This window comes from Eretmochelys imbricata, chromosome 2 (assembly GCF_965152235.1).
Source record: "Eretmochelys imbricata isolate rEreImb1 chromosome 2, rEreImb1.hap1, whole genome shotgun sequence".
Taxonomy (NCBI): domain Eukaryota; kingdom Metazoa; phylum Chordata; order Testudines; family Cheloniidae; genus Eretmochelys; species Eretmochelys imbricata.
Genome location: NC_135573.1, coordinates 39787608 through 39814506, shown reverse-complemented (window position 1 = coordinate 39814506; position 26899 = coordinate 39787608). Strand labels below are relative to the sequence as shown.

The 26899-nt window shown below is 43.7% G+C and overlaps 1 protein-coding gene across 14 annotated transcripts in view; it reads left to right on the top strand.

Moving 5' to 3' along the window:
* VPS13B (vacuolar protein sorting 13 homolog B) overlaps positions 1–26899 on the top strand; it is a 931639-nt gene that overhangs the window by 220900 nt on the left and 683840 nt on the right. For 13 of the 14 annotated variants that reach the window (XM_077809935.1, XM_077809942.1, XM_077809940.1 and 10 more), the window contains one exon: positions 21334–21518. In XM_077809935.1, coding sequence (XP_077666061.1) covers positions 21334–21518 — 185 coding nt within the window. Of the gene's footprint in view, positions 1–124; positions 509–21333; positions 21519–26899 lie in introns of those variants that run through there. The other variant, XM_077809947.1, reaches the window with a different exon arrangement.

Genomic DNA, 26899 nt, shown 5'->3' with positions numbered 1-26899 from the left:
ACATAATAGTTATATAAGACAAAGCACATTCTAGTGGCTAAAGAACAGGACAGAACTGGCTATCTGGGTTATTTATATGCATTAAATATAACTTCAGAACTTTGCCCACTTTTTTCTTTTTCAGATAAGGTGGTTTCCAATTGGCTGAAGCACAAGTGTGTTCTTCAGTCAATCTTTTAAGGTGTGCAGTTGCATATGCAAAAACTGAATGGATGAAATCCGGGTCTCACTGAAGTCAATATCAGGATTTCAACCTCTTTTTCTAGTTACTTATGGAATTACGTCTTGCTGAGTGCTTAAAATGCATTCTTTGCAGTCTCCAATATACTGAAGTCATTTGGCTTAACAGAAATGAAGTTGTTATACTGGAATACTGTGTCAGACTGAAAGGCTCTTGCTTTGAAAAGTATATCAGTTATGTTCCAATATGTATTTTCCATAAATGTCTTGGCTTTGATTTTGCATTTATGTTACAGCGGGAGAATGTTATTCTGTGACATTTTATTATACTGACAGTATCTTTTATAATGTGTCTGTATCTGATTATTTTGATGGTCTTGAGACTCACCAGGGTTTGTGGAACTATTTAATGTTTAAATAATAGTAACAAGACACTTTCAAAGTTAGTAGGCCAAAACTAAACCCAACTTTTTTTTTCCCTTAAATGTCTGCAAAATCTTTTTGTGTCTAGAAACTGCTTTCAAAGATTTTAGTATTTTTTAGGAAGCATTATATGGTGACAAACCCAGGGCCATTGCATTTAAATCTAAAATATAGTTTTCACTAAGGGCTAGCGTAGCTGTTGGAGAGAAATGGAACACATTTACTAGTATACAATTATTTACATTTAATACAAACAAGACATTTTGAATAGTACCTGAAATACTTGAAAATATTTTTAAACGAAGTTATTAAGTAATGGGACTGCCAATATAATCCTTCCTTTACAGTCTTCACGCTTTTTTTTGCTGCTTACACAATGCATATTCTTGGAACTTAAACATGAACTGCAACATCTCCATCAGTTCAATGTTTCAGCTGGACTTTGACATTCCCCCCCCCCCCACACACACTACTCTTTTTATTCTTTCTCCTCAGATCTTTTCTAGTGATGATTTCATAGGCTCAGTCTACACTAGAAAAGGTTTGCTGGTGTATGGCATATGCAAAATATGGAGATGGAGTTTATGCTGGCAAAAGAGTTTCCCACCATAGTTCATGATAGTTTCCAAAGCGAAATAAACTATATCAGTGAAAGCACTTCTATACTTGTAGAACTGCTTTTATATTAGGGTTATACTGATATAGAATTGTAAAAAGAAAAATCTCACCCCGATCAACATTATTCTGCTAGCAAAAGTTTCTAATTTAGACTTTGGATTAGTCCGTAGTGTTGGCTAAAGAGTTGTGTATCTTGTGAATCTTCAGAAATAGAAATGAAACCAGTGTCGTAGTCCATAGCCAAGTGCCTACCTTAGAAAAAAAAATCCCATCTATGAGTCCCTTTCAGTCAGCAGCAGTTAATCCTCTGATAATGGTAACCTTTTCGTGAACCCGCAGTCCAGGTCAACTCCTCCTGTGTCTGACCAGGAGTTGGGAGGTTTGGGCTGCCCTCTACTCTGGGTTCCAGCCCAGGGCCCTGTGGAATGCAGCTGTCTTGAGTGCCTCCTGGAACAGCTGTGCAACAGATACAACTCCCTGGGCTATTTCCCCATGGCCGCCTCCTCCCAACACCTTCCTTATCCTCACCATAGGACCTTCCTCCTGATGTCTGATAATGCTTGTACTCTTCAGTCCTCCAACAGTATGCGTTCTCACTCTCAGCTCCTAGCACCTCTTGCTCCCACCTCCATACACGCGCACCACAAACTGAAGTGAGCGCCTTTTTAAACCCAGGTGCCCTGATTAACCTGCCTTAATTGATTCTAACAGCTTCTTGATTGGCTGCAGGTGTTCTAATCAGCCTGTCTGTCTTAATGGTCTCCAGAAGGTTCCTGATTATTCTGGAACCTTTCCTGTTACCTTACCCAGGGAAAAGGGATCTACTTAACCTTGGACTAATATATCTGCCTTCTATTACTCTCCTGTAGCCATCCGGCCCGACCCTGTCACATATTCCCCCCCCCCCAACACTATGGGGTTGGGCAGCTTGGGACGTCAGGCAGTGTACTCATGACAAGCCATCTGCATTCCCATGGTGGCTTCCAGCCCAGTGTTGTATGGTGAATTGGAAAGGTTGTAGGGACAGGAACCATCTGGTCACCCTTGCATTCTTCTCTTTATTTCGCTGCATCCACTGGAGGGGTTCATGGTCGGTCACAAAGGTAAACCGTTGTCCCAGAAGGTAATAACATAGTGTTTCCATGGCCCATTTCACAACTAGGCACTCTTTCAACCACGGCATACTTCTGCACTCTCGGGAGGAGTTTCTTGCTGAGGTAGAGGATTGGCTGTTCTTCATCTCCGACCATCTGCGATAGGACAGCTCCCAATCCTACTTCAGATGCATCTGTTTGTAAAATGAATTCTTTGTTGAAGTCTGGGGCTATAAGCTCGGGGTTACTGCAGAGGGCTGTCCGTAGATCCATGAATGCTTTCTCTGCGGCATCTGTCCACTTCACCATGTCTGGACCCCGGGCTTTTATCAGGTCTGTCAGGGGACTCGCTCTGGTAGCAAAATGGGGAATAAATCTTTGGTAGTACCCCACGACACCCAGAAGTGCCCGGACTTGCTTTTTCCGATTCGGCCGGGGCCAATTTTGGATAGCCTCTAGTTTGTTTAGTTGAGGCTTGACCATGCCCCTTCCTACAATGTAGCCGAGGTATTTAGCCTCGGCTAGCCCTGTAGCACACTTGCCTGGGTTGGCCGTGAGGCCAGCCCGTCTTAGCGTGTCTTGAACCTCTTCCACCTTTCCTAAGTGGGTTTCCCAGTCGGGGGTGTGAATAATCACATCATCCAGGTATGCCGCTGCATAACTGGTATGGGGCCGTAGGAGCTTGTCCATAAGACGCTGGAAGGTGGCAGGTGCCCCATGCAGTCCAAAAGGAAGAACAATATATTGAAACGTACCCTCTGGGTTAGAGAATGCCGTCTTTTCTTTCGCATCTTTGGGAAGGGGAATCTGTCAGTATCCCTTTGTTAAATCAAGGGTGGTCAAAAATTGGGCATTGCCCAGGTGGTCATACAATCATAGAATATCAGGGTTGGAAAGGACATCAGGAGGTCATCTAGTCCAACCCCCTGCTCAAAGCAGGACCAATCCCCAACTAAATCATCCCTGCTACGGCTTTGTCAAGCCTGACCTTAAAAACTTCTAAGGAAGGAGATTCCACCACCTCCCTAGGTAACGCATTCCAGTGTTTCACCACCCTCCTAGTGAAAAAGTTTTTCCTAATATCCAACCTAAACCTCCCCCACTACAACTTGAGACCATTACTCCTTGTTCTGTCATCAGTTACCACTGAGAACAGTCTAGATCCATCCTCTTTGGAACCCCCTTTCAGGTAGTTGAAAGCAGCTATCAGTTCCCCCTCATTCTTCTCTTCCTCAGACTAAACAATCCCAGTTCCCTCAGCCTCTCCTCATAAGTCATGTGTTCCAGTCCCCTAATCATTTTTGTTGCCCTCCGCTGGACTTTTTCCAATTTTTCCACATCCTTCTTGTAGTGTGGGGCCCAAAACTGGACACAGTACTCCAGATGAGGCCTCACCAATGTCGAATAGAGGGGAACGATCACGTCCCTCTATCTGCTGGCAATGCCCCTACTTATACATCCCAAAATGCCATTGGCCGCCTTGGCAGCAGGGGCACACTGTTGACTCATATCCAGCTTCTTATACACTGTAACCCCTAGGTCCTTTTCAGCAGAACTGCTGCCTAGCCATTCGGTCCCTAGTCAGTAGCGGTACATGGGATTCTTCCGTCCTAAGTTCAGGACTCTGCAGTTGTCCTTGTTGAACCTCATCAGATTTCTTTTGGCCCAATCCTCCAATTTGTCTAGGTCCCTCTGTATCCTATCCCTACCCTCCAGCATATCTACCACTCCTCCCAGTTTAGTGTCATCTGCAAACTTGCTGAGGGTGCAATCCAGATCATTAATGAGTCAACTAACTCATCGATACAGGGTATGGGGTATGCATCAAATTTGGATATCTCATTCAACCAGCGAAAGTCATTACAAAACCTAGTGGTGCCATCGTGTTTGAGCACCAATACAATTGGGCTTGACCACTGACTTGTGGGACTCTTGGATGATTCCCAGCTCCAACATCCTTTTTACCTCTGCCTTGATCTCCTCCCTTTTTGCCACTGGGACCCGATAGGGCCTTAAAGTTGCCTTTGCTCCAGAGTCTGTGATAATGTGGTGATAGGCTTCGGTGGTCTGACCTGGTTTGGTTGAAAACACGTCCTGGTATCGGTTGATCATCTCAGTTACCTCCTTTTTCTGGTTTGGTGTCTGATCAGCGGATATCCCGATCTTCTTCTGCATGTTATTTCCCTGGATCGGGGTCTCTTGGGCCACTACACACGCCTCTCGTTGGTGCCAAGGCTTTAAGAGGTTAATGTGATAAATTTGTTCTTGTTTCCGGCATCCTGGCTGCCGCACCTTGTAGGTTACTTCCCCCACGGGTTCAACCTCCTCATAGGGCCCCTGCCATTGGGCCAAAAGCTTGCTTTCTGCCATGGGTACCAACACCATCACCCGATCCCCTGGTTGGAACTGTCGGACTTTTGCCTGGCGATTGTAATGGGTTCGTTGGGCCTCCTGCACCTTTTCCAAATGTTCCCGTACAGTAGGGGTGACCCGGGCTATCCGTTCTCGCATCTGCAACACATGGTCAATTATATTTCTCCCCTCATTGGGTTCCTCTTTCCAGATTTCTTTTGCGATATCTAGTATGCCGCGGGTGTGGCGTCCGTATAATAATTCAAAGGGGGGAAAACCCAGTTGAGGCCTGAGGTACCTCCTGGATTGCAAACATAAGGTAGGGTAGTAGGTTGTCCCAATCCTTCCTGTCCCGACCTACCACTTTCCTTATCATTGCCTTGAGGGTTCGGTTAAACCTTTCTACCAGCCCATCGGTCTGCGGATGATAGACTGAAGTTCTCAGGGTATGTATATGGAGCAGTGTACAGAGGTCCTTCATTAGCTTCGATATAAATTGGGTACCTTGGTCTGTTAATATCTCCTTTGGTAACCCCACTCGCGCAAAGATCCCCACCAACTCTTTAGCTATCATTTTAGAGGCTGTGTTCCACAGGGGGACGGCATCTGGGTAGCGAGTAGTATAATCCAGAACATGTATAGATTGGTGGCCCCAGGCTGTCTTCTCCAGGGGTCCCACTAGGTTCATGGCTTTATGCTCGAAGGGGACCTCTGTGATGGGAAGGGGTACTAAAGGTGCCCTCAAGTGGGGATGGGGACTGTGCAGCTGACACTCTGGGCAGGACACACAGTACCTCCGCACTTCTTCATGTACTCCGGGCCAGAAGAATTGTCGCAGGACCCGTGCCAGGGTCTTCTCTACCCCCAAATGCCCCCCAAAAAGATGACTATGGGCCAGACTTAATACAGCATTCTGGTGTTTTTGAGGTACTAGGATCTGCTGTACCTTCTGCCCCTGTACTGGTGCAACCCGGTATAAGAGATTCTTCTTCATTATGAAGTAGGGTCCTAGTCCCTGGGTTTTCCCTTCCATGGGGACCCCATCTATTTCGGTCACCTCCTTCCTAATGTTGTCGTACCTTGGGTCTTCAGCCTGGTCCCATCCAAAATTTCTTCTGCCAGGGCTAATCTGCCCAAGATTTAAGGGGCCAGTCTCTGTTGCCTCTACTGGTTCAGAGGTGTTAGGGTGTGGGTCCGACTCAGGTGCTTCTCCCTCCTGGGTGGCCTCCTTTTCAGCTGCTCGGGTCCGCCTATCTATGAGAGCGACCCTCTGGCTTTGGGCCAATATTCGGGTTTCCAAGGCCTTAGCTGCCCTTCTTTTCCTTTTCGTCTTTCTACGCTGTCTGGGAGTGGAGAACAAATCTGGGGATATTTCAGAGAAGGCTGGGGGTTGACAGTCTACTGTGGATGCCTCACTACTTTCAGGGCTTCCCCCTTTCTCCAATTTCCATACTGAGAATAAGTCTCCAAACCATGGGAAGTCCCTCCCTATGAGCACTGGGTATGGGAGTTTAGGGACTATACCTGCTGCTACCTCAGTAGTGTTCCCCTGAATCCTGATTTTTACTGGGATGGTGGGGTAATAACCAACTATCCCATGGACGCATGTTATCCCCGTACGCTTAGCCCACAGTAGCTGACTATGCTTCACAAGCTTCCCCGAGACAAGCGTGATAGCACTCCCCGAATCAACCAGTGCTGTGGTCTCTACCCCATTTAGCTTCACTGGTCTGGTGTACATGTGTGGGGTTAGTGAGACCCCCACAAGGTAGATTAGGGAGCATGGTCTACCCAGTTCCCCAGGTTACACTGCGTAGGCTCCTCGGCCTTGGGACACTGTGCAGCTATGTGTCCCCACTCCCCACAGGCGTAACATCTGTATGGGGCCCTAGGCATTCCCCAGTCTCTTGGTTTGGGTAGTCTAACATTACGATCCTCTTCCCCCTCAGTGCTCCGACTCTTTGTGGCTTCTGGTGGGCCTTCAGCCCCTCTCTTTTTCCACCTGGGCTCTCCTGGTGGCCCAGTCACGCGAGCTCTAGGGCTTGGTGCTGCTAGTTTAACCTGGGGTGCTTCTTCCTTAACTGGTCGGGTCAGCTCCCTCGGCGTCCTTCACCTTTCTACCTCGTCGTAGGTGGAGGGTTCGTTCTGGCTTACCCAGGCGCGAAGGTCTGGCGGTAGTCCTCTCACGTACCGGTCGATGACAAGAACTTCTAGTATCTCCTCCGGGCTCCAGGACTGAGTTCGTAACCACTTTCATGCCAGATGGATGAGGTCATATAATTGGGGCTCGGGGTTTTCTTTTCCTGGTACCTCCACTCATGATATCTCTGGGCCTGCACAGTGATTGTTATCCTGGCCAAATCTGGGGTCTCTGCCTTCTGTTTGGGGTAGTCTGCTGCAGCCTCTTCAGGCAAATCATAGTAGGCCTTCTGGGCCTCCACACACAGGAATGGAGCAAGGATGCCAGATCACTGTTCTTGGGGCCAAGCCTCCCGCAGGGCTGTCCTCTCAAAGGCCAGGAGGTATACCTCTACATCATCCTCCCACGTCATTTTCTGCAGCCAATTGCTGGCTCGTATGATCTGCGTCCCATCGTGGCCGCGATTCAGCGCTGTACGGGCCTTTACCTGGTTTACCAGTTCCCGCAACATAGCCAGGTCTTGAGCAGCCTGGTCCATCAGCAGGCGATTAGTCTCTTGCTGCAGCCGCACTGTCTCCTGCTGGGCGGCTGTGGCTTGTATCAGTGCCCGCACTACATCCTCCATTGTGGTGGAAAAAAAAAAAAACCCTCTCCCCCGCCTTTTTTTTTTTCCAAAACACCATCCTCCTTCTGCCGTGCTGTGCACACCAAATCCCGCTTCTGACACCAGTTGTGACAAAGTTCCTCCTCTACCTTGGTGGGTCTTGCGCCTATTGGCGGATTTGCTTGCCTTGGAGATTCACGGCAGCGCGCATTTTGGCCGTTTTTGTGAACCCACAGTCCAAGTCAACTCCTCCTGTGTCTGACCAGGAGTTGGGAGGTTTGGAGGGAACCCGGGCCCGCCCTCTACTCCGGGTTCCAGCCCAGGGCCCTGTGGAATGCAGCTGTCTAGAGTGCCTCCTGGAACAGCTGTGCGACAGCTACAACTCCCTGGGCTACTTCCCCATGGTCTTCTCCCAACACCTTCTTTATCCTCCCCATAGGACCTTCCTCCTGGTGTCTGATAACACTTGTACTCCTCAGTCCTCCAACAGTATGCGTTCTCACTCCCAGCTCCTTACACACGCACCACAAACTGAAGTGAGCTCCTTTTTAAACCCAGGTGCCCTGATTAGCCTGCCTTAATTGATTCTAGCAGCTTCTTGATTGGCTGCAGGTGTTCTAATCAGCCTGTCTGTCTTAATGGTCTCCAGAAGGTTCCTGATTATTCTGGAACCTTTCCTGTTACCTTACCCAGGGAAAAGGGACCTACTTGACCTGGGGCTAATATATCTGCCTTCTATCACTCTCCTGTAGCCATCTGGCCTGACTCTGTCAGAATATATTTTCATAGGAGTACTTAGAACTGAGAAGAGAGCTGGCGTGCAAAAACAGAATAGAGAGAACAGCAAAGGAAGGAAAGAGTTGGACTCCAGCATTTAATTCTTTTCCCCTTCCCATCATCAGCATTTCATTCCACAGCCGCCATCCCCTTCTATCTCCACAAAGAAATTTGATTTTTCCTAACCCTCACTTCCTCTTCCAAAGTACACACTCTCACCACCCACTCTCATCTTCCAAGCATTTTCCCCACCCTAACACCCTCCTCTGCAAGCCTTTCAGCTTAACTACCTTTTCACATATTGCCATTGCTTCAGCATGTTATTTTGACACCTATCTTCACCCCCAGACCTTCCCAATCTTCTCTCCTTAAAGGACTTCATTTGATGCCTCCCCTTACATTAGAAACCTGGAAGAGGCGGAAATAATGGGAGCCTATTCCTCCCCCTTCCAACCTTCCTCATGTCAGGCTGGAATCAGTTGTGTGAACATTCTGGCTCTGCAGCTTTCCACCCCTTTCTGCGTTCTCCTGCTCCACTGTCTCCGGGCCAGGGGGGAGATGAAGATACTGGGCTTGTGGCCTGATTGAGAGCTTATAATGAGATTATGAAATCCTTGGATTTCCACCCCCTCTCCCAGGTGCTCCTGCCCAGGGCACCCCTATCTTTGCCCCAGCCTTATCTGGGGTCCCTTCCTGCCTACCTGACCCTTTCCCCCTAGTCCTATGCTGGCTCCTACAAAGCCACCAGTCCTAATCCCAGTAGACAGGTCTTCCCCTTTATCTCAGGGGTCTTCTGAGAGGACCCCATGGCTTCCCATCCTTCCATATGCTTGTTTCAGGGAGTGTCCAAAGGCCCATCAACTTCAGTCTTTGGGGCCAGGAGGCAAACTAAATTGAAGCTCCACCTCTGTAATCTACAAATTTCCAAAGTGTTGTAAGAATAAATAATTAAAATTGAAAGATTAACTACAAAACTTGGGTTAGGGAGGGAGTTCACAGTCTTAAATTATGCATAATATTTTGGCAGACTTAAAAGTTAATGTACATTTAGTTTTTAAAATAATATATTTTACTTTTTTTTCCTTTGACCTGCCAGCTCCTGTTCTCTGTTTCCCATGCAAGAGTTGATATGTGTGTGTGTTAATGTTATGATTGTTAAAACGGAAAGAATTTTAGAAATCTATAATACTTCCTCCTGTGTTTACTTTTTCCATCTCCTGAGCTTGGAAGATGAAGATGGATTATTTAGTTTCACTTTTGTGTCTAGTCAGTTTTTAATCAGTTTAACTTTTAAGTTCTCATACAGGAGCATAATGCTATAATATTAGATTTATAAATACTATGAGGAAATGGGTTTTTTTAGCTTTAATGGCTTTAGCCAGGTGCTGTCATTCACAACGAAAGCAGCTTCCTCAGCTGGTAGTATTGTGTGACATTTTGATTAAAAATCTAGAACAATACAAAATTTACACGGCAAACGTTAAATGGATTAAAAGCTGGCTAAGTGACAGGACTCAAAATGTAATCGTAAATTTGGAATCATCTTCAAGTGGGTGTGTTTCTGATGCGGGCCCACCAGGATTGGTTTTTGGCCCTATGCTATTTAACATTTTTATCAATGTTATATTCCTAATTTTAGAATTCCACACTTTAGATTTATTCTAAACTTATTATAGATTTATTCTAGACAGAAATGAAACTTCATTATTACCCAGCCAGACTCTTCTGTCTTTGCATTAAACAGAAAAACACTGGTTTGTGAATACCATAATTTAGTGGTTTCCCCATTGTGATGAATTGTCTGACTAGCATGCTTTATAGAGGTCAGATTGGAAAAATTAGTGGTACTCCCTGAAATTTCACTCATTTGAGAGACCAAAATAAGATGCCACACGCTCAGTTATGCAAAACTTTATAAAGTAAGTAGAGGTGACCTCTTATGGGTCACACTTGAGGTTTATTAATGGAGCAAAGTAATAAATTATTATTGCATCTGTTAGTTTTATATTTTTATTTCATTTGTTTTACTGGCATTTCTGTAGCACTCATCACTGTAGTAATTTAGTGCCTCAGGAGTAAAAAGATACATCATTTATCTCTAGAAGATAAAATTTCCTCCTATAAGGAGAAAATGGGGCTCATAACTTGCATGGCATATCATAGTGACTGGAATTCAGTATTTTAAAAACATTTGTTAGTCATCATTGGATTATTTTTTTCTTTTTTCTCTTCAGAGTTCTGGTATTCTTTATTAATTAAATAACACATTTGTATAGTCATTGATTGGATTATCTAATAATTCTTGCTTGAAAGATGATAAATTTAGGGCTTGAAATTATGGTGCTGGCAATATAAATGACTTTGTTCTGAAGTTTTTATCAGTTTAAATGGAGGATCAAAGAAATCAGTGTCTGAATTACACCTCTACCCCGATATAACGCAACTTGGTATAACGCGGGTTTGCATACAATGCGGTAAAGCTCCGATACACTGCTCAGAGCAGCATGTTAAGGGTGCCGGGGCGGGGCTGAGGGGTTGGATAAGGGGCAGAGGGACTCGGGGGTGGTAGGGGCTCCCCCCCTCAGGGTCTGGGAGGCAGGAGCTGTGCGGGGGCCCTTTTGGGGCCGGGAGCAGCCCGCTCCACTTCCCTCGCCCTGGCTCCAGCCATGTCACTCGGGGGAGGGGACTTGGGGGAAGGGATCATAGAATCATAGAATATCAGGGTTGGAAGGGACCTCAGGAGGTCATCTAGTCCAACCCCCTGCTCAAAGCAGGACCAATCCCCAATTAAATGCCCCCACACTCACCGGCAGCGGCGGAAGCAGAGCAGCCCAGCCCCAGGCTGCTCCACTCTGCCAGCTCCCAGCCGCAGCGCTCCGCTTCCCGCTGCAGGTGAGTGTGGGACCTGCCCTCCCACCCCCCAGGGCCAGGGCAAGGAAAGCGGAGTGGGCTGGGGCCACATTGCTCCACTTCCTGCTGCTGCCGGTGAGTGCCTGTCAGGGGGAGGGGGTTGTGGATAGGAGTCGGACAGGCAAACAAACAAACAAATTTGTTAGAATGTCTACCAATATTATTTAGGCTTTTAAAGTACATTCAGGTTCTTTTAAAGTACATTCACTAGGTTCTAGTAACAGGTTACCAGTTTTGTTATTTTGGAAAAAATGAACTAATCGTATTTTACTGTACAGGATATGAGTAATAACAAAAATTAAATTTTTGGAAACATTTTGCAGGTTCCAGACTTGCATTTTGGGACTCTGTATAAACCTCTGGAGCCAGCTGTTCACCACTATATTCTTTCAATCACTATGAGGTGTTGATTTTAAAAGAATGGGTTGCTGTTCCTAAAGTCTACACACTGCAAATATTTCATGGCAGCCTGTGAACTTGCATGGATTGGTTATATTAATGCCTATGCTTGGAGCATAATAAGGAACAATTCATGATTTCATTCAAAAACAGTGAAGAAAACTATTTTCTTTAATGATATGCCAGATTTATCCAAATATTTCAGCAAGTCTGTATTACAGTTTGTCAGCAAACTGGGTACAGCAAAGTGTATTTAAAAATCATTTAATTAGGACAGATTCATTTTCACTCCATGCCACTACACAGCAAGACTTACTTGTTCCTATTTCCTTAAATTTATCCTGGAATTTGTCCAAGTTTAGCTTTAATGAGTTGCCTAACCCGCTAGTTACATTAGGATTTATTTTGCCCTGGAGAATAATGTTTGAATTGATAGTTTTTTAACCTGTTTTGTTAAATGAACATATGTTCAGATCTGAACTTTAACTCTGGATATAAGCAAGATTTGAGAAACAATTATTTCTATTATTGTTAATAAGATTTTTTTATTTGATTAGTGCTTTTTAAAGTGTAGAAGCCATCAGTTACATAATTACAGTGTTTTAATATGATGAATTTTAGTACGAATTCATATTCATTTATTTCATAGGACCTAAAATGATCTACCAAAATGTAATGGCACTAAGTTGAAATAAAGATCTGACTTGGTTCAGTGAAAAAGTTAGTTTTACTTGAATATTCGTTTATATTTGTTTGAATATATCTGCTAGGTCATAAAAGCTGGTTAAATATAGCTCATGAAATTTATTAATAGTGGATATTTTGTATTAACAGGTGCAGCTTGGTAGCAAATATATATTATATAGTGCTTTTAAATGCATTGTTTGTACTTCAAAACCATTATAATAAAATTTGAATTATAAAATGCACTTTCATCGTTAGCCAGTCCTAGTTAAAATTTCCTTTAAGAAACATTTGCTGCACACATGGTACAGTACAATTTTTTTCTCCTTTTTTGTTTCCTGCCTTTCTGTGTATAAAAGGATTTATTTTCTTCACTTTTCCTTTCTCTGAAAATGAATAATGTATTTTGTCCCTATGGTATTATTAAAAACTACAGTAAGTTTAGAATTTGCATATTGTAAAAAATGTTTTTATTTAATACACTATTACTACCCATCAGGGAATCTTTCACCTTAAATCCGTAAGTGTAAAAGTCACTGTAGTTCAGTACAGTAGCTGCACTGTAGATTAAATGAATAGTCTTAGTTTTTAAAATGAAGTTTTTCCAAGATATTACACTGTAGGTCAGTAGTGTTGCAGCTCTCTGGATATCCCCTTTTCTCGGCAAGTACATTTATTAGTCATTAGAAAAGCCTTACTATAGAGACATGCATTTATAATTATATTTGTCCTATTTTTTTGCTGAATAGGAGTTCTGTGCCATTACGTTCTGCTATCTTTCTTTCAAATGTATGTTATGAAACATTCTTCTGTCAGATTACATATTAAGGGAATTGGAAGCATTTAGTTTAAGGAGCCAGACATTAAAACCAAAGAAATCATACTGTGAAAACAAAAAGGAGAAGAGCGTATTTTTAAAAGACATGAAGGAAAATGGATCAGTGACACTAATGCATTGAGATCCATGTTATGAAAGTGGGCATGGCTTGAGAGAAGGCCTGGTAGGAAGAACTCTGACCATAGTAGTACATCAACTTACACTGGTTTGCCTTCAGGGAAATTTCGAGATTTTCTGTTAATGGCTGCCAAAGGCTCTGCTAACATGTATTTTTGGGCTCCGGCTTGTGACTGTTGTAACTTTGACTTTTGCTCTTTACATGGCTAGTGGTGTCTTGTGCCATGTTAGAGAGAGGGGACTAGTAATATGAGACTTGTGTCTCCCCTCTTTCTGCATAATGTTTTTGTCTTGGGTCTTATACATTAATATATCTATTAATATTTATTTATTTATCTATCTATTACATGTATTTCCACGGTGAATTCCTCTTCAACATAACTTTTATTTTTGTAGTTCCCATATGAGCTGTTTACATTGAGAGACAACATAACTTGGGCTTGAATAACACTAGAGTAGCAGGCTCAGATTCTAGCATGGGGCACAGATAGTAGAACAGGGGTCGGCAACCTATGGCACGTGTGCCAAAGATGGCACGTGAGCCGATCTTTAATGGCACACTCAGCCCGCTGCCGAACCTGGGCCCGCGGCTGGGACGCAGGCAGGCAGCAGTATGCCATTAAAAATCCTGCCCGCCCTGGCCCGCTCTTCTCCGTTTCCCCTCCCCCCCATGGGGGCAGGGTGAAGAAGCTGGGTCCTGCCAGCTGCTGCTGCAGGGCAGGCAAGCTCCATCCTGCCCTGCCTCTTCCCACAGCGTGCTGGGCTCCTGCCTCTCCTCCTCTCCCTCCCTGCCGCCGATCAGCTGATGGCCCTTGCGAGGGAGTGGGAGAAGCGGAGCCGCAGCGCGCTCGCTGCTCCAGGGAGGAGGCGGAGAAGAGGTGGGGACGGGGTCTTGGGGAAGTGGGGTGGAATCAGGGCATATCCCCTCCAGCCCCCTGCTGTGAGCTGCTCTGGTCAAGGGGCTGGGAGCACACTCATTACCCTAGCCCACACCGCAGCCCCCTGCCCTGACCCCTGCACCCCCCTCACGTGCCCCCAACCCTGTGCCCTGACTCCTGCACCCCCACACATACCCAGTCCCCCCACACCCCATGCCCTGACTCTTGCACCCCCCACATTCCCACCCCTACCCTGAGCACCAAACGGAAGCTCCTGCACACCCCACATTACCACCTGCACCCCTCGCACCAAATGGGAGCTGCCCAGGTAAGCACTCCACACCCAAACCTCCTGCCCCAACTCTGAGCCCCCTCCCTCATTCTAGCTCCTGGCCAGACCCTACACCCCAAACCCCAGCCTGCTCCTTCACCCCCAGCCCTGTGCTCAGTGCACTCCCACCCTCAGCTCAGTGCAGAGAGGAAGAGAATGGGCTAGAACCAGGGAGAAGGTAGGTACCTACTCTATGTGGGCAGGGCCGGGATCCCAGACTGGCAGCGGGCTGAGTGAGGCCAGCATCCGGAACCCTGGCTGGCAGGAGCTGGCAGAAGGAACCCCAAACCGGCAGTGGGCTGAGTGGCAGCGGGCTGAGCTGGGGTCCCAGCTGCCGGCCCAGCTCTGCCCACTGCTGGTCTGGGGTTCTGGCTGCCAGCCCCTTGCTAGCCGGGGTCCCAGCCACAGGCCCCGCTCAGCCTGCTGCTGGCCTCGGTGAATGGAACCCCAGGCTGACAGCGGGGTGAGCGGGCCGGCGGTGTAAGATCAGCATTTTAATTTAATTTTAAATGAAGCTTCTTAAGCATTTTGAAAACCTTGTTTACTTTACATATGACAATAGTTTAGTTATATAATATATAGAATTATAGAGAGAGACCGTCTAAAAAATGTTAAAATGTATTACTGGCACGCGAAACCTTAAATTAAAGTGAATAAATTAAGACTTGGCACACCACTTCTGAAAGGTTGCCGACCCCTGTAGTAGAACAATCTTTGGTGGGTTATCATAGCACTGCACCAAAAGTGATTGGCACAGTGTAGGAAATATTGGCATGTCCATGATCCCCAGGGAATTCAGTACCTCATTTGGGTATGCTCAGCTAGTGTAGCTTTTATAGTTGTAGGTGCTCTTCCCTCGGGCCTTAAGAGCTTCCAGTCTGTAATTTTTTAGATGTAACATGACAAGTAAGGGTAGCAAACAAAAAAATGTTTATAGTAATTAATTTTTATGTATTCCCAGACCACCACCTTCATATAAAACTAGCCTATTTAACCACTTATTGCTGCTATACTCTCCATCCCTCCCCCACCTTTTTTTTGTTTCCTGCACCCACTTGTGTCTCATTTTACATTAGGCACCAGTCCTACAAAAACATATCATATGTTTAACTCTTCTTCCGTCAGTATTCCCATTGAAGTCTGTATGACTTTGTGACCGTATGACCGTTAAATCGTGGAAGTAAATGTGTGGCTATGCAGGTGGTGACAGTGAGAGTGCTTTGTTGACAATGAGCTGATGTTCTAGGAAAGAGGGTTACTGTGCGAGGATCGGTTCCATCTGTCAAATACTGGGAAGAGTTTCTTTTGACATCATCTGGCTAACCTGATAAGAAGAGCTTTATACTAGGTCCTATGAAGGATGGTGAGAAAAATCCAGCCAATGTACCTATAGGCTCAAGTAACGAGAACAAAGGGAAGGGAGTAATTATGGGAGAAGGGTCTAGAAATTACAACTGCATTAAAAAGGCAAAAAGAAAAGCAACAGGACAGTCTGCAAAATATCTTTCATGCCTTTACACAAATGCAAAGAGTGTGGAGAACAAGCAGGATGTACTGGAAGTCATTGTATATGAAGAAAAGTATGACTTAATTAGCATCAAATAGACTTGGTGGGACAACTCCCATGATTGAAGTACCAGTATTGAGGGATATAGCTTGTTTGGAGAGGATAGGTATGGGAAAAAAGGAAGCGGTGTTGCGCTGTACGTCAAGAGTGTATACACTTGTTCCGAGGTCCAAGGGGAAGTGAGCAACAGACTTACTGGAAGTTTCTGGCAGAGGACAACAAGGGAAAAGAACAGTAGGGATTTTACAGGGGGGTCTATTCTAGACCACAAAATCAGGAAGAGGAAGTGGATGAGTTATTCGATAAGCCTGTAATAAGATTAACTAAGACACATAAGCTGCTGTTAATGGGGGATTTTAACTTCCCTGATATCTGTTGGAAGAGTATTGCAGCAAAATATAATATGTTCTGCAAATTCTTAGCATGTGTAGGGGATAGCTTTCTGATTCAGAAAGTTGAGGAAACAATGAGGAGGTCGTCCATTTTGGATCTGTTTTTGAGCAACAGGGATGAATTAGTTGTGAATGTGAAGGTGGTCTTGGACTTGGGAGGGAAGTGATCATGATCTGATGGAATTCAAGATCCTATGGAAAGGAGGACATGAGAACAGCAAACCAAGGATACTGGACTTCAGAAAGGCAGATTTCAACCGACTCAGAGAAATAGTAGGCAAGGTCCTATGGAAAGACTAATTAGGAGGAAAAGGAGTTGAAGGGGTTTGGCAGTTCTTAAAAGATGTAATACTAGAGGCTCAACATCAAGCTATTCTGCTGCAGAAGAAAAAGAAGAGCTAAAGGAGGCCAGTGTGCTGCACAAGATACCTTTCAGCTAATCTAAAAACCAAAAGGGATACATACAGGAAATGGAAGGAAGAACATGTCACCAAGGAAGTATACTTGGAAATAGCATAAGCATGTAGGGACAAAATCAGGAAAACCAAGGTAATAAATGAATTGCAGCTGTCTAGAAATGTTAGAGACAACAAGAAGGGGTTCTTCAAATATGTCAGACAAAAAAGAAAGATCAAGAGTTGTGTGGGGTCTGCTGCTCAGTGGAGAAGTTGAACTGGTAACGGAAGATGATAGAAAGGTAGAACTGCTCAAGGCCTACTTTGCTTCAGTCTTGTCACAAAAAATAACGTGACCAGACGACTAGCGAAGTTACCATAGAGAATAAAGGGGAAAGGATGCAGATCAAGATAAGTAAAGAACACATCAGAGATCTTCTGTACAATTTAAATGAATTCAGATCAGCAGGCTGGATGCTATTCACTTTTCGAAGGTACTGAAGGAATTAGCTGAAGAAATCTGAGAGCCACTGGTAATAATATTTACAAACTCATGGATGACAGGGGAGGTCCCAGAAGACTGGAGAAGAGCTAATGTAGTGCCCATCTTTCAAAAGGAGGAGCTAGGGAAATGTAGATGAGTCAGCCTGACTTTGAGAACTGGGAAGCTACTAGAGCGAAGTATAAAACATTCAATTTGCAACTACCTGGAGGATGAAGAGGTAATCACTAGCAGCTAACATGGATTTACAAAGAACAAATCATGCCAAACCAGCTTGATTTCCTTCTTTGACGGGGTAACTGATTTTGGTGGATAGGGGGAATGTGGTGGACATAATATACTTGGACTTCAGCACAACTTTTGAAAACTGTCCCACATGACATTCTGATAGGTAAGCAGGAGAATTGTGGGCTTGGTGGAACTACCATTGAGTGGATACATAATTGGTTAAACAACTGCAGACAAAGAGTAACTATTAATGGAATGATGTTGGATTGGAGGGAGGTCTCAAGTGCGGTTCCGCAGGGATCTTGTTCTGGATCCGGTGTTGTTTAACATCTTTATTAATGACCTGGATATAGGTACAGAGAACATACTGATCAAGTTTCCAGATGACACAAAGCTAGTGGGAGTTGTCAATACTTTGCAGGATAAAGCTAAAATTCAAAGGAATCTTGATAAATTGGAGAACTGAGCTGTAGATAAAAAAATGAAACTGAACAAAGGCAAATGTAAGGTGCTACACTTAAGAAAGAAAAACCAAATGCACAGAGTGAGGGAAAATTGGCTTGGCGGCAGCAGCAGCACTGCTGAAGAGGATCTGGGATGTGGTGGATCACAACCTCAACATGAGTCAGCAATGTGATGCTGTTACAAAAAAAATAAAAAAAATGAAGCAAATGCAATTTTAGGTTGCATTAACAGAGGCATACCATGCAAGTCACAAGAGGTGATAGTACTGCTCTACTCAGCGCAGGTTAGGCCTCAGCTCGAGTACTGGGTCCAGTTTTGGTCACCATATACAGAAAGGATGAAGAGAAATTGAAAAGGATCCAGAAGTGAGTGACAAAGGTGATCAAAGGGATGGAATAAAAGGCGTATGAGCAAAGGTTGAAGGAATTGGGTATGTTTAGTTTGGAAAAGAGGAGATTAAGGGGGGATACAGTAGCGGTCTTCAGATACTTGAAAGGCTGCCATAAAAAAGATGGAGAAAAGTTATTCTCTCTTGTCACAGAGGGCAGGACATGAGGCAGTGGGTTCAAACTACAGCATAGCAGATTTAGATTAAATCTCAGGAAAAACTTCCTAACAGTAAGAACAGTAGGACAATGGAACAGACTGCCTCGAAATGTTGTTGAAGCTTCTTCACTGAAGGTTTTCAAAAGGAGGCTGGATAGCCATGTTTCTTGTATGGTTTAGACCCAACAAATCCTGCATCTTGGCAAGGGATTAGACTAGATGATCCTTGCGTTCACTTGTAACCCTATGGTTCTGTGACAACTTGTATGAGTAACCTGAAATATAAAAATGAAAGTGTCTATGGGATCAGGGCGCTGAATTGTAAACTATTTGGGGCAGGGACCATGTCTTTGTGTATAAGCAGCTTCTTTTACAGTCTTGCTCCAATCTTGATTGAGACCTCTGCGCACCACCACAATATAAGCAGATAATAAAAGGGATGGGGAAGGGCATGGGTTAACATGATATCATGGAGATACACAGATATAGGCACACTCACTTGGTCATACAAAATGTATATTTACACACAATTAAAAAAATCTTGTTAGTTAACTTGCTGGTAGGCAACACAGGAAAAATGAGTTTTTTGTCAGAATATGAATTAGGAGTGGGTAATGCCTTTGTGTGCAGTGATTGGGAGTATATACCATGCATAGGGAACAGTATGCGGGGGTGGGGGGTGGAGAAAAGGGATCTGGAGACAGAAGTTGGAGAAGGAAAGAAAGGGGGCATCAAAGCTGGTATCCCTGTCAGAGTAAGAGCTGGGATATGCAGAATTATTGAGATCAAGGAGGTGTGTTTGGTAAGTGTAGTGTCGGACCTTGAAAGTAAAGATAAATGTAATTTGATGTATGGGGCAGTGGGAAGCCAGTCAAAGGATTCCAAATGGATGATACCATATCTAAATGATGGGTATGGAAAATAATTTTGGTGGCATTGATAGGATTTTGGAAAGATTGCTGGGGACTGATGTAGATGTCAGGAAGAACAATTGCTGTGATTAAGGCAGATGATTAGGGTAAGGACAAGAAAGTGTCAGATTTCAGATATATTTTGGAGCAAGAAACTGCAGGATGAAACTATCGGTATGTTTGTGGTTTTTAGTGAATATGATACATTTATTTGTTGCTTATAACATATAGATATTACCTGAAGCTTAATGAAAAATGACAGGTTTCAGAGTAACAGCCGTGTTAGTCTGTATTCACAAAAAGAAAAGGAGTACTTGTGGCACCTTGGAGACTAACCAATTTATTTGAGCATAAGCTTTCGTGAGCTACAGCTCCGTTCATCGGATGCATCCGATGAAGTGAGCTGTAGCTCACGAAAGCTTATGCTCAAATAAATTGGTTAGTCTCCAAGGTGCCACAAGTACTCCTTTTCTTTTAATGAAAAATGTAACCCCTGACTACTGATGTAAAGTGCTACTTGCCTGCATTGTGTTCAGTGGGCTACAAATGTATTTTTATGTCATTCCCAGAAGTGCTGCTGTTGCAAGCAGATGTGCCTGGGAATAAATTAAGATAATGCAGTGAAAGGGATCAAATCTGAGTAAGAGTTTGAAAACCGATAGTGGCTAAATAGAGTGCATATTCAGTAAGTTCTAAGTATGAGGTGTGAGGAAAAACTCATTTCTGTTACTTTTATTTGCCGAGATACTGTCAGCGTGGCTGTTTTTTAATTATTTTTCTCTGCTAGTGAACATAACAGATTTTTCATTTAGTGACTCACTACACTTTTTTAAAACATTTTCAAATGATTCAATTTATAAACACTTTCCTCCATTTTAGTAATGTTAAACAGCTAAATTGCCAAATCTATAACTAATGTGTAAATTTTTTTAAAAAAATATTGTGTATATTAATATTTTGTATTTATATGTACATAATTTATATCCCTTTTACTACCTTTAGATGTAGTTAAGATCAGAAAAATGACTGTCGGGTTTTATGAGGCTAAATCCATAAATATTTGGCAAAGGTTCAGATATTCTAGTGGTGGGTCACAAATATATAGATAGAAAATAGAACAGCTAGATCTAGTGGGGTGGTTAGGGGAAAGGTTCAGAAGTAGGGCAAGATAGGGGTAGCTGGAAAAGCAGTACTGATAGAGAGAGGACGGACAGTGAGCAAGGATCAACAATGGAAGTGGGGAGAACTTAGGGGAAGATCTGTAGTAGCAGTTTGGGGCATCTGAGGTTGGAAGATGGTAACAGTAGCAGCTGTGGGAGAAGGAAAAGGTGAAGGCAGCATTAGTTGGAGCACAGCGGGAGCAAGTGCCTTGATTCATATTTTATATTAAAAACCTCTCCAGAATATTTGAATTATGGAGCAATAATATCATTGAGGCGTTCTGGGGATTAGATTATCTATTTGAGCTTTGCTCTTGTGGTTTGTCATCACCAGCACTCGCCAATGGACTGTAACCCTATAATTAATTTTCCTGTTGTTTGTTCTGTATTTTATGCACACAATGTGGTTGCTGTACATGTGCCCGATGCTTTGATTTACAAGAGTGAAAACACCAAGTACTAGTTTGGTGGGAACACATCAGTATGACAAGTTTGTTTTTTGTTTTGTTTTTAATTTAAACATTTTAAAATTTTGAGATAATCAGGATGAAGGCAGGAAAAGTCAGTTATTCTTTCTAATAGTGTATGACATATTTGTTTTTTTAGGCAGATAAGAAAAGAAATTTCTTTCGATATCTAATCATATTTGTAATCTAGTGATTTTTTTGTAAACTATGAAATGCCACCTATAAAGTACAATTCAAGCCTTAAAAGCTAGCTGCTTGCAGCCTCAGCTCTCATGATTACAGTTTTTTGGTATATTTGCCAGTGCTATGTACTAAATTAATCACTTTCTATTTTGTTTTTCAATTTTTAAAACAGGACCAAGCGATCTCATGTTCCACTAACAGAATGCATATTTGAACTTCCAAATCTGACAGTTCAAGCAACTAGAGCCCAGACCCTTCTGCTACGAACTATTTATCAGAGCTGGTCTCATCATGTTGGAAATGTCAGTTCTGCAGTGGTAAATGAAGTTTTGCTGAATGAAGTCTTCCAAACTTTAGGTAAAGACATAATATTTCTGAGAAGTATGGTAGATTAAAAATCTCTACGGTAATATAGAGCACTGCTTGTAGCAAATGAATGCACATACAACTACTTTTAAATCCAGGTTTAGCATACTGTAGTTAAATGACAGAATGTTTTTGTGTGCATATGGTATTTATAGGAGGATGTAAGCTAAGCCACCAAGCTTCTCTCCCTGGCACCAGTTTCTGGATGCATTTAATATTGCCATACAGGATAATTTTTCCATACTTCCTTCATCATTTGAGACATTCAGCCTTTCTGCCTTATACTGTGTAATGTAGTAACTTAAGATCATTCAGAAGTGAAATTGTTGAATGAAATGCAAAGCAGTAGGTTTAAGGGCTTTATTCATCAAGGACATTTTGTAGAATGCAGATGTCGATTTGTTCAAAAGGGCCGCAAATGTTCCCCATCTAAGCCAGTTTCATCAGTAACTGTTTCCTTGACTATTCTGAAGTAGCTACAGTGATGCAAATCCAAGAGGTGGAAGAAATAAAAGAGCTGGCTACATGGATTCATAATGCAAAACATGGACGGTTTTCAGAAAAAAAGTTGTTTATGCAAATTAAGGACTGATTCTGCAATGCTCTTGAGCACATGCTTATTATCCATCTTTACAAAGCTATGTACATGCTTTAAAATAAGCATGTACTTAAGTGTTTGGCTGAATCCGGGCCTCGCTTAGTCCATAGACAATTCAGGTTACCTTTTCAAGTTTACTTAAATCCAAGTACTCAGTGACTGTGGCAAAATTATGAGTAATGGTTTTACTAAGGATGAACACTTTCTTCAATGTATTGGTTCAAACTCTCTGAAAAAGCCTGGCTTCTTTTTCCACCTATTTTTCCCCATGAACAAATGTATTTATTTTGGCCAAATAAGGGAAAAAACAGTTTTATTTCCTCTTTTTCTCTAGTACAGCATACAAGGTCAGTGATTTATGTACAATTGTATGTTGACTCCATGGTGGATATCTTTTTCAAAACTTTTATGTCATCCAAGATTATATGCTGGCAGTTGAGGATTTAGAGCAGTGTCTAGAAGGGCACCAGCAGAGAGAACATAGACGTGAGCTCCATCTCTAAAAGCAACTGTCTGGTGAGGCAGTTGTCTTAGTCTGTGCTACAAAACAATGCTGCTGATGTCCATTTCTTTGAAAAAGGTATAAAGCAATACAAGTAGTCCATTATGACACTGGGCTGGCTCTTTCCAAGAGCAGCAAGGACTAAAAAAAGTGGAGTTAGTTTCGCAATTGGTTTTATTTGACCAACTAAAGCTGTATAAAGTGCTCGTCTTGTCTAAATGCAGCTAGAGAGGATGTTCACAGAGCTGTCAGGCAGTTCCCAAATAAGAACTGTAGAGCGGATAGCTGGGAAAAATAATCCTCCTGCTGCATTTTGGTACTGTTTGTTTTTTATGATGATAACCAATCCAGTTATGACTATAGTCAGGACCCTGTATGCTCCAGGGCCTCTGAATTTGTTACAGAATTGTACTCTAGAATCTGTTTTCATTTTTAAAACAGTGTGTTTATCCCACATGGTTGTGCTACAAACATTGAAAATGTAAACTAAGTGTAAACCAATGCAATATTGTCTTCCTGAGTCTGCAGAAGGCCTGAAATATTAGCTCTGAGAGAAATGAATTGTTCCATTCATCTCAGTAAGGGTCTTTGTGGATGTTGTGATTTTCTGGCCACAAAAATTGACACTTTCTCAAGAAGCTGAAGAATTCAGAAGTTTTACAATGGAATTTACCATTCTTCTGCAGTTAGGCACCCAGCATTTTGCTTTTAGTGTCCTTGAGTGGCCTACACCTGCCTCTTGCTCATCAGCTTTTTCCATAAGAGAAAGGTAGTTGGGCTACAGTGCATGCCTCCTGTGTTATTGCAGGCAGCAGGAGTTCAGAGAGCCAGAGCTGGAGTCCAGCTTCTTGGCAGAGGGCAAGGAGAGCCAGAAGTGTAGGCTGACATCCTTTAATTCAGCATGGAAGTTTCTTAAGCAAGCTATAACAGAATTACAGAAAATGTGCATGCCCCTAAACAATAAAGAAATCAGGGAGCAAAAAACCCAAAACTCTAGCATGGTTAAATGGCAAAGTTTGAAAGGTTCTTCAAGCCAAACAGATATATGTTTCAGAAAATGGAAATCCAAACCAAGAGAAAATAGAATAAACTATAGTAGGTAAAATGTAAGGTGGGAATTCAGAGACCTAAGGAATTTGAAGAGGATAAATAGCCAAAGGGGTAAAAACAAAATAAGAAGAAATTACTTAAGTATATTGGAAGCCTATGAAATTCAAAGGATCCAGTCTTTTCCCAGGGAGGAAGGAGAGCAATTTGAGAATAGGGACAGAGGAGTTAAATGATTTATTTGCATCTGTCTTCACCGCAGAGAATATTTGAGGGGAGATCCAAGTTGTGATTTTGCCCCAATCTGAAAAAAATTCAGGGTTGTTTTTTTCTTGGAGGAAATTAAAAAAAAATGTATGAAATGAAACACAAAAGATTGTGGATTTATTTTGTAAGCATACTTATTCAAAAAACATAAAAATGCATGCATGGTACCCACAGTGGAAGAAATTGCAATTCTGGTAGTAAAACAGAACACAGTAGTTGAGTGCCCCAGTCCACTAACTAATTAGGTCTATCACTCTTCTGAATTTCCCCTTCAATACTGATACCCTTTGACCCGTTTATTTGCTTTTTGAGCACCTAGCTGATAAGAACAGATTTAAAAATTTTATTAAAACTAATGTTAAAAAAAATATAATACATAGGTTGAGAAAAGAGAGTGTCTGCATTCTGGGTATAGTGCTTAGTTTATCCACAAATACAAAGTTTGTTTTTAAAAGTTGTACAATACATAGAGTACATAATCAGCAATAATCCAAATTTAGGTGAATAGATTTAACAATATAGTTTAGATATTAGAATCCAAATACTCTGGTACATCACTCATGAAAAGTTGTACAGAGATTTGGTTGTGGAAAGCAAAATATAACGAGTAGAGATTGTCCCTCAGTAATTGAGAATTAGGTAGGTTGTCCATTTAGAAAACACAGTCCATGAGGAAAGTATTTCAGTTACTTTCCTGACACTGCTTCTCATTGGCACTCCAGCTCATCCCTCCTGGTATTGCCAATGTCCAGTGATGTGTTCTATGTAGATGTCCCCCGACCACGTGATGGCATCTGACACCATGAGTTGCCACATCAGCCGAGCATAGCGTTGACCGATTACACATTCTCTCAGCATTCGCTCATTACTGGGGTCCCATGCGCCCAAGGCTCCGACGATCAGTGCATGCGTCTGAACCTGGTAGCCCTTAGCTGTCAAGGTTTCAGCCAGAGGGGTGTATTTCTCTACCTTTCAAGCTCGGGAATCGTGGAAGGCTGGGGTCCTGTTCTCAAAGGGCACTGTGATGTCCACCATGATGATCTTCTTCTGGTCCTCGTTGGTGATGACTATGTCCAGTTGCAGTTAGCTGTTAGTTCCGGGGATGGCAGAGTTTATGACATCCCGCCACCTGTGGGGAAGGTTGGCTCTGGCCAGGCGATCTTGGATGGTGTTGTGTTGCAACTGCCAAGCTCTCGAATGGGGCTTGCAGCTGCACAGGACGTGGCATTGGCATAGCCACATCTCCTGCATCGCTTGTTCTGATTCCCGTGGCAGACGGCTTCATTCATCGGGATGCAGTTGAGTCGGGCCCTGTGGATGAACCTCCAGTAGGCAAATCAGGTGAAGCTGCCCCTGAGAAGAAGTGGTTGCTGGTGTCCCACTTGCACATCACTTTGAAGACCTGGTCCTGGTCTGGCTTCTGCTTCAGGTTTTCCACGTATTGGCAGTGGATGGCATCTTTTAGGGTCCTCTCCAGCTTGGTTCTGGCTCTTGGAGTGATGATGGTGCACTCCATGTTCTTCACCTGTGGCACAGGACTCCCAGCTCCTGTTCCTCACACCACATCCAGTGGCAGCTGATACACTTCTCTAGTCGTCGCGTAGCATTGCGGGCACAAGTCCAGAGCAAAACAAAGTCTTCCCCCTCTCTTCCAAATTCACCTTCCAGCAAGCTGCTTATGTAGGTGGTTGGAGGGGGTCCTGATGATTCGCTTCTTGATGGCATCCTGCAGGGCACTCTCCGCGATGTTCCTCACCATGGCGTCCGGGCACATCAGAAGGCACGAGTGATCACAGCAACGTTGCACAGATCACCTATTCGAGGGACATTGGCTCTGCCTTGCCTGTTCGACATGTACACCAGTTCATTGCTGGCCCTCTGGGGAAGAAACATCCACTTCTTCACCAGATGGCTGATGGTGTTGTCTGCCTTGTTAAGAGGTACCTTCGCCATGGCAGATCCCCTCAGGACGAATGAGATACAAGGGATTAGGAAGGTGTTCAAGGCGTTGATCTTCTTCCACGGTGCTGGTAGGGAGGAGTCGATCCTGGCCACATCTTGTAGGATCTCCACGATGGTATCCTCAGGTGTCTGCTGGAACCAGAAACCCATTGGCGTGCCGAGATGTTGGTACGCTTGCCCATCCTCGAGGAAGATCATGGGATCGCCCTGGATCTGGGATGACATTGTCTAGGCCAAATCCCTTCTACTGCCATCGATATGCAGGGATGCACACTTCCTGGCATTGAAGCAGAGTCCCATCCTGCTGGCAGGCTGGCTGGCGATGTCAAGCATTTGTTGGAGACTCTCGGGGTTGTCTGCGATCAGAACCATATCGTCTGCGTAAGCCAGGATATTCAGTCTGTTGTCATATAGATGGAAACTGAATAGAGCACTGGAGATGGCTCAAAAGAGCAGCTCTATGGCTAAGTTGAAAACAATGGGGCTCAGGGGACAGCCTTGCTTCATGCTGCTATGGATAGGAATTTTGGGCATCTCTCCTTCCATGGAGCGGATGGTGGTGGTGCAGCCTTCATACAGTTTCCGGAACAGTTGGAGAAAGTTTTCAGGCATCCTGAACTCTCACAGTATGTTGAAAATGTTCTGGTGGGGCATCGATCCAAAAGCATTGGCCAGGTCAAGCCATGCTATGGCACATTTCCTCCATGCCCTCCTGGCCATGTGGATGGCAGTCTGAAGGACAAAGTTGTGTTCATAGCAGCCTTTGCATGACATGAAGCCTTTCTGGATGGATCTGATGGCTCCTCGGTTCACCGACCAGTCTGTGATCCTAGCCGCAAGGCAACTGGCATACAGTTTGTACATGGTGGCACAGAGGGATGTGTCTCCAAGTGTTGGGGTTGTCTTGCTTCCTTTTCTTGTAGACGAGCACCATCATAGATTTCTTCCAGGAATTGAGAGTACGGCGGAACTGTTTGCATTTGTAGAAAATGGCAG